This window comes from Salvelinus namaycush, unplaced genomic scaffold, assembly GCF_016432855.1.
Source record: "Salvelinus namaycush isolate Seneca unplaced genomic scaffold, SaNama_1.0 Scaffold1377, whole genome shotgun sequence".
Classification (NCBI taxonomy): domain Eukaryota; kingdom Metazoa; phylum Chordata; class Actinopteri; order Salmoniformes; family Salmonidae; genus Salvelinus; species Salvelinus namaycush.
The window spans coordinates 30,001-38,562 of record NW_024058094.1 but is presented as its reverse complement, the minus strand read 5'-3'; the positions used below and the strand labels follow the sequence as shown (position 1 = coordinate 38,562).

The 8,562-nt window shown below is 43.5% G+C and overlaps 1 protein-coding gene across 1 annotated transcript in view; it reads right to left on the bottom strand.

Moving 5' to 3' along the window:
- Positions 1-625: 625 nt before the first annotated feature.
- si:ch211-153b23.3 overlaps positions 626-8,562 on the bottom strand; it is a 22,440-nt gene continuing 14,503 nt past the window's right edge. The window contains exons 7-10 of the mRNA XM_038982949.1: positions 8,304-8,562; positions 6,803-6,968; positions 1,835-1,929; positions 626-1,556 (exon numbers count right to left, since the gene is read on the bottom strand). The exon at positions 8,304-8,562 is cut by the window's right edge and continues 99 nt beyond it. Of these exons, the coding sequence (XP_038838877.1) occupies positions 1,471-1,556; positions 1,835-1,929; positions 6,803-6,968; positions 8,304-8,562 (606 nt within the window). The 3' untranslated portion in view covers positions 626-1,470. The remainder of the gene's footprint in view (positions 1,557-1,834; positions 1,930-6,802; positions 6,969-8,303) is intronic.

The following is an 8,562-nucleotide window of genomic DNA, read 5'->3' as shown; positions in this document are numbered from 1 at the left end:
GCAGATTGACTAGGTACTGGTACTCCTTGTATATAGCCATGTTACTACCTGGTACCCCTGCATATTGACTCAGTACTGGTACTCCTTGTATATAGCCATGTTACTACCTGGTACCCCTGCATATTGACTAGGTACTGGTACTCCTTGTATATAGCCATGTTACTACCTGGTACCCCTGCATATTGACTAGGTACTGGTACTCCTTGTATATAGCCATGTTACTACCTGGTACCCCTGCATATTGACTCAGTACTGGTACTCCTTGTATATAGCCATGTTACTACCTGGTACTCCTGCATATTGACTAGGTACTGGTACTCCTTGTATATAGCCATGTTACTACCTGGTACCCCTGAACATTGACTAGGTACTGCTACCTGGTAACTGACTGTAAAAAAGCCTCGTTATTGTCTTCATTGTCTTACTATTTCCTTTTTAATTTAGCAAATATGTGTATTACTTTTTAACTGCACTGTTGGTTAAGGGCTCGTAAGTAAGCATTTCACGGTAAAGTCTACACCTGATGTATTTGGCACATGTGGAAAATAACATTTGATTTGATTATCTGAAATATTGGTTACAGAGCAGAACAAAAGTGGAGAAATAAATATATTTAATTGTAGTTTTATTCTGAAATGATCACTTCACTATATACATGGATCTATTGCAGTAAATTGCCAAAGCAAATAATACTTTTCAATTTTACACGTATACATTTGGCCTGCGTCAAGCTCCCATATTAAACAATATATACATTCCCAGTTAAACAGTACTTCACAATAATTTATTATTCATTTATACCCAGCAGCATCGTACATTCACATACATCATCCTTCATAAATCCCTCATTTAGAGTTGTACATCATCCTTCATAAATCCTTCATTTAGAGTTGTACATCATCCTTCATAATCCTTCATTTAGAGTTGTACATCATCCTTCATAAATCCCTCATTTAGAGTTGTACATCATCCTTCATAAATCCCTCATTTAGAGTTGTACATCATCCTTCATAAATCCTTCATTTAGAGTTGTACATCATCCTTCATAAATCCTTCATTTAGAGTTGTACATCATCCTTCATAATCCTTCATTTAGAGTTGTACATCATCCTTCATAATCCTTCATTTAGAGTTGTACATCATCCTTCATAAATCCTTCATTTAGAGTTGTCCATCATTAGAGTATAATTTATGTTACCACTTCATTTTACAGTATCAAATCATATAGAACGAAACAAAAAATACCTATGATCCTAAAATCGAATCTAAAATGCACATATTTATATATGATTACATCTACAACATACATACAGAATAAATATGTAACAAACGTTGCTCAACATGTTTGAGGTGGCCTGAGGTGGGTGGGTCCAGTATCTGATCTGAGCGTCATCATTGGTCACCAGAGAATGGTGGGAGGAGAGCTGAATGGAAGAGAGGATAGAGGAGGGATGGAGGGAGGGGTCCTCCTCACAACATACTGGTCTTCACCCTCTCAAAGATCTGTCGGACCTTCACCGCCGGGACGCAGCCTTCCCTCACGATACTAATCGTACCTGGAGGATGAGGAAACACAATATTGACTGAGTGATCACTGACACACAGTGAATCATAATGTGGGACTAGGGTTGCAATGTCCCGGTAACTTTCCCAGGTTTCCCAGAAATCCTGGTCAGAAGATTCTTTGAAATCCAGGAATCTTTCAACCTGGATTTCTGGAAAGCCTGGGAATTTGGGGAAAGTTTCCAGAATGTTCCATCCCTAGACAGGTCAACACAACCTAAGATGTTAGTAATTAGTTATTGTAGTGTGCTTCTGTTCTGTAACATCATACCTTCATCTATCTTGAGGCAGTTCACCACCGTTGAGGCTACGACCTCGTTGGAAACCCCGTCACACAGAACCCCTTGGATCTTATGGCCCAGCCTACTAGGATACACATAGAGACAGAGTAGGTTCAGGTTTAGGTTCAGGTTCAGGTTCAGGTTTAGACTGGCCCAGCCTACTAGGATACAAATAGAGAGTGTCAGAGTAGGTTCAGGTTCAGGTTTAGGTTAGGTTTAGACTGGCCCAGCCTACTAGGATACACATAGAGACAGAGTAGGTTCAGGTTTAGGTTCAGGTTTAGGTTCAGGTTTAGACTGGCCCAGCCTACTAGGATACACATAGAGACAGAGTAGGTTCAGGTTCAGGTTTAGGTTCAGGTTTAGACTGGCCCAGCCGACTGGAACACAGAGAGATACAGATCAACACAGATACTTCAGTATAAATGGATGTTTACACAGCAGGATAGATCTGTTCAGATGCTGGTCTTATGGGTTACAGGAAGGAGACCAGTCTGACAGGAACGTGTCATGTTCAGAGTAGGTTCAGGTTCAGGAACTGTATCTAATAGTTGAAGACCATCCTCCTCAGTGAATTTTACAAAAATAAAATAGTGAAAGATTTAAAAGTGATTCTTTCTAGATAAAACAAATATAAATATATTCACTTCACCAAATCATTGATTGAAACACTCTGTTTTGCAATTTAGGTCTACAGTAGCCTCATCAGCACTCTGTAGAGTAGCACCATGGTGTAGCCGGAGGACAGCTAGTTTCTGTCCTCCTCTTGGTACATTGACTTCAATACAAAACCTAGGAGACTCATGGTTCTCAGCCCCTTCCATAGACTTACACAGCAATTATGACAACTTCCGGAGGACGTCCTCCAACCTATCTGGCTATCCAACACTGAAACTCTTCCAAGTGAAGGTAACCTTTTGGTTTTATAAATGTATTGCCATCGGGGCCCGGTGGAACTGCTAAACTGCTTGCTGTACACTGTACTGCATGATCGTAGCAGGTTTTCTAACTCGTTAGTTCTAGTAGCTATGTTGATTGACTATGACGTTAGCCAAAATGGTGATAACGATTTAGGCTGTGTGTAGCGGTTAGCGGTTATGGTATGAAGGTTTGACTTGGAGAGGTTTTTTCACCTGGTCACAGAATAGCGAGTAGACACGAGAAGGAATTGTACAACGAGCAAAGAGATCCTGCTGTTTGAATGTGGCTGCTATGAAAGTGAACTGTGTTTGGTGGTGATCAGGGGTGTATTCATTCCACCGATTCTGTAAAAACGTTTCTTAGATGGAAGTAAACGGAACAAAACGGGGATAAACATACATGAATTTTCCAACAGAAACTCGTGTTTGCAACGAAAGTTTAAAAGACTCCAGTCACCCTAGTCATAGACTGCTCTCTCTGTTATCGCACAGCGGTACCGGAGCGCCAAGTCTAGGTCCAAAAGACCTCTTTACAGCTTCTGCCCCCAAGCCATAAGACTCCTGAACAGCTAATCAAATGGCTACCCAGACTATTTGCATTGCCCTCCCTTTTAGACTGCTGCTACTCTCTGTTTATTATCTATGCATAATCACTTTAACTTCTTGCGACTACAGGGGGTGCTGTTCCGAATTAGCATTTTGTCGTCTCCAAATTAAACTGCCTAGTACTCAATTCTTGCTCGTACAATATGCATATTATTAATTCTATTGGAAAGAAAACACTTTCTAGTTTCATACAAAGTTGGAATGATGTCTGTGGGTGACCCAGAACTCTTTCTACAGCGAAATCCATGACAGACAGTGAAAGGTCTGAGAGCGAAGCTCTGGTTTCAGATCAGTTTTTAAGGTCTCTGTCTATCCTATGGAACGACACGAACTGCACCCGCCTTCCCCTGGATGTCAGTAACCAATGAGAAGTGGAATGGGCCTTCTCCGTAGCTCTCAGAGGTTATAAAAGACCAAGGAGTGAGAGTAGCCCCCCTTTCGACGCTCGCCCTTACGCAGGAAGGGACCTCCGGACGCCATTTTCACAGGCTCGGTTATCAACTTGAAATGTATCCGTCTGTAATTTAATTCGATATAGGACTTAGAAACATCATAAGGTAGTTAATTTAAACCGTTTTATAGGAAATTATATCCGTTTAGTGCGATTTTGAGGAATTTCTTTGTTGTGCACTCTGAAACTTTGGACACGTTTTTGGGTCCCGTTCGATCGTTAGTGGATATTTCGAAGGACAGAGGACATCTATCGACCAAAAGACGTTTATAACATAGAAAGGATACATTGCCCAAGAATATGATGGAAGAACAGCTCATAGTAAGCAATATTTAATATGATAAATTGTTGTTCTGTCGAAATATTTTAAACGCATATTTCGCCATTTTGTTTGGTGTAGCTTCACTTGGCGAACCCTGTATTGAAAAGTAAGGATAATTTTACAAATGTAAATCAGCGGTTGCATTAAGAACTAATTTGTCTTTCGATTCCTGTCAACCCTGTATTTTTTAGTCAAGTATATGATTAGCTTTCAATTAAACTAGATCACTCTGATAGATGACGTCAGACATATTGAGGCTTGATTTCCTAGTATTTTTATTGTGTAACCACGGTTTTGTATGGCTAAATATGCACCTTTTCGAACAAACTGTATATGTATGTTGTAAAATGATGTTACAGGAGTGTCATCGGAAGAATTCTGAGAAGGTTAGTGAAAAAATTAATATCTTTTGGCGATGTTGACGTTATAGCGCTCTTTGGCTGGAATCGATGCTCTGGTAACGTTTGCACATGTAGTATGCTAACTTATCGATTTATTGTGTTTTCGCTGAAAAACGCTTAGAAAATCTGAAATATGGTCTGAAATCACAAGAACTGGGTCTTTCCATTGCTATGCTTTGTCTATTTTTATGAAATGTTTTATGATGAGTAAATTGGTCATACACGTTGCTCTATCTAGTAATTCTAGTCGATTTGTGATGGTCGGTGCAATTGTAAACTGTGATTTCTACCTGAAATATGCACTTTTTTCTAACAAAAACTATCCTATACCATGAATATGTTATCAGACTGTCATCTGATGGTTTTTTTTATAGGTTATTGGCTATCAATATCTTAGTTGAGCCGAATTGGTGATAGCACCTGAAGGAGTAAGAAACTGATGGAGTTAGAATAGTGGTGTATTTTGCTAACGTGTTTAGCTAATAGATTTACATATTTTGTCTTCCCTGTAAAACATTTTAAAAATCTGAAATGGTGGCTTTATTCACAAGATCTGTATCTTTCATCTGGTGTCTTGGACTTGTGATTTAATGATATTTAGATGCTACTATCTACTTGTGAAGCTATGCTAGCTATGCTAATCAGTGTGTGGGGGGTGGGGGGTGATCCCGGATACGGGGTTGAGGTTCGGTAAAGGTTAACTCTACCTACATGTACATATTACCTCAATTACCTCGACTAACCGGTGGCTCCGCACATTGACTCTGTATCGGTACCCCCTGTATATAGCCTCGCTATTGTTATTTTACTGCTGCTCTTTGATTATTTGTTACTTTTATTAAAAAATGTGTACTTATTTATTTTTTTACTTAACACTCCTTGTTCTTAAAACGGCATTGTTAGTTCAGGGCTTGTAAGTAAGCATTTCACTGTGAGGTCTACTACACCTGTTGTATTTGGCGCATGTGACAAATAACATTTGATTTGATTTGATTTTGTTTGGACGAATGATTCCACCCTACATTAGTAGAACTGGATATTTACACAGCAGGCTGACTGATATGAAACCAGTCTGACAGGAAAGATCAGACCGGTTTACAATACAACCAGCAATCCAGGATAGAAAAATACTTCAATACTGACATCACTTTCAGTTTCACGATCAGCATGAAGGGAGCATAGCTGTTCAAACTATCTGATGAAGGCAGCATAGCATACCAACAGGCTTAAGTGCTTAAGTATAGGTGAGTACAGGTGGGTATAGGTGGGTACAGGTGAGTATAGGTGGGTATAGGTGAGTACAGGTGGGTACAGGTGAGTGCAGGTGGGTATAGGTGGGTACAGGTGAGTATAGGTGGGAACGGGTGAGTACAGGTGGGTACAGGTGAGAACAGGTGGTCACAGGGGATTACAGGTGAGTTCAGGTGGGTATAGGTGGGTATAGGTGAGTGCAGGTGGGTACAGGTGGGTAAAGGTGAGTATAGGTGGGAACAGGTGAGTACAGGTGGGTAAAAGTGAGTACAGGTGGGTACAGGTGAGTACAGGTAAGTACAGGTGGGTACAGGTGGGTACTGGTGAGTACAGGTGGGTATATGTGAGTACAGGTGAGTACAGGTGATTACAGGTGGGTATAGGTGAGGACAGGTGGGCACAGGTGGGTACAGGTGGGTACCGGTGGGTACCGGTGAGTACAGGTGGGTACAGGTGGGTATATGTGTGTACAGGTGGGTACAGGTGGGTACTGGTGAGTACAGGTGGGTACAGGTGGGTATATGTGAGTACAGGTGGGTATAGGTGAGTACAGGTGAGAACAGGTGAGAACAGGTGAGTACAGGTGGGTACAGGTGAGTACAGGTAAGTACAGGTGGGTACAGGTGGGTACTGGTGAGTACAGGTGGGTACAGGTGGGTACAGGTAAGTACAGGTGGGTACAGGTGGGTACTGGTGAGTACAGGTGGGTACAGGTGGGTACAGGTAAGTACAGGTGGGTACAGGTGGGTACAGGCGAGTACAGGTGGGTACAGGTGGATACAGGTGGATACAGGCGAGTACAGGTGAGTACAGGTGGGTACAGGCGAGTACAGGTGGGTACAGGTGGATACAGGTGGATACAGGCGAGTACAGGTGAGTACAGGTGGGTACAGGCGAGTACAGGTGGGTACAGGTGGATACAGGTGAGTACAGGTGGGTACAGGTGGATACAGGTGGATACAGGTGAGTACAGGTGGGTACAGGTGAGTGTTGTGATAGACCGTTACCTGATGACCATGTCGTGGTGCGTGCTGTCAGGTTCTCCACTGGGATTGGCTGAGGTAATGGCAAGCGGTCCGGTGATGTTACACAGGTGTCCGGTGACGGTGTGGTCAGGGACTCGGATCATGATGCTGTCATTGGTCCCCACGCGGTCGTAGGCCGGACCCACACCTGGACAACATAGGTAAACAATTAGAACATCATTGGAAATATCACAATATAGAATAAAGAAACCAAATGATATCTCAGAGTATCCCTAACCCTAATCCAATGTAACCCAATGCTGTTATCAAACCATTTCTCAGAGTATCCCTAACCCTAATCCAATGTAACCCAATGCTGTTATCAAACCATTTCTCAGAGTATCCCTAACCCTAATCCAATGTAACCCAATGCTGTTATCAAACCATTTCTCAGAGTATCCCTAACCCTAATCCAATGTAACCCAATGCTGTTATCAAACCATTTCTCAGAGTATCCCTAACCCTAATCCAATGTAACCCAATGCTGTCATCAAACCATTTCTGAGAGTATCCCTAACCCTAATCCAATGTAACCCAATGCTGTTATCAAACCATTTCTCAGAGTATCCCTAACCCTAATCCAATGTAACCCAATGCTGTTATCAAACCATTTCTCAGAGTATCCCTAAACCTAATCCATTGTAACCCAATGCTGTTATCAAACCATTTCTCAGAGTATCCCTAACCCTAATCCAATGTAACCCAATGCTGTCATCAAACCATTTCTCAGAGTATCCCTAACCCTAATCCAATGTAACCCAATGCTGTCATCAAACCATTTCTCAGAGTATCCCTAACCATAATCCAATGTAACCCAATGCTGTTATCAAACCATTTCTCAGAGTATCCCTAACCCTAATCCAATGTAACCCAATGCTGTTATCAAACCATTTCTCAGAGTATCCCTAACCCTAATCCAATGTAACCCAATGCTGTTATCAAACCATTTCTCAGAGTATCCCTAACCCTAATCCAATGTAACCCAATGCTATTGCAGCCACCACCCCCCTCTTACCCAGTCTGAGTAACCAGTCTCCCTTGCTGACGATGCAGCTGATTCCTCCAGACTAACCCCCTCCCCTCCTCACCCCTCTTCCCCCCTCCTCCCCCCTCCTCCCCCCTCCCCCCCCCCCCCCCCTCTTCACCCTTCCTCCCCCTCCTCACCCCTCCTCCCCTCTCCTCACCCCTCCTCACCCCTTACCCAGTCTGAGGAGCCAGTCTCCCTTGCTGACGATGTAGCTGATTCCTCCAGACTAACCCTAACCCCCTCCTACCCCCTACTCCCCTCTCCTCCCCCCTCCTCCCCCCTCCTCCCCTCTCCTCACCCCTCCTCACCCCTTACCCAGTCTGAGGAGCCAGTCTCCCTTGCTGACGATGCAGCTGATTCCTCCAGACTAACCCTAACCCCCTCCTCCCCCCTCCTCCCCCCTCCTCACCCCTCCTCCCCCCTCCTCCCCTCTCCTCACCCCTCCTCACCCCTTACCCAGTCTGAGGAGCCAGTCTCCCTTGCTGACGATGCAGCTGATTCCTCCAGGGTAGACGTTCCTCATGAACTCCCAGAGTAGAGAGCTGAAGGGGGGCTTGGCTGCCACCAGCTGCTCCACACTGGAGATACAGATACAGATGGGCTTCTCTGCTGGGCGGTCCTTGATGTTGTAGATGTTCTCGATGGCCTGAGGGTTCTTGCAGGATGCGGCCAGGGCGTAGACCGTATCGGTGGGGATTCCACAGACCCCCCCGTC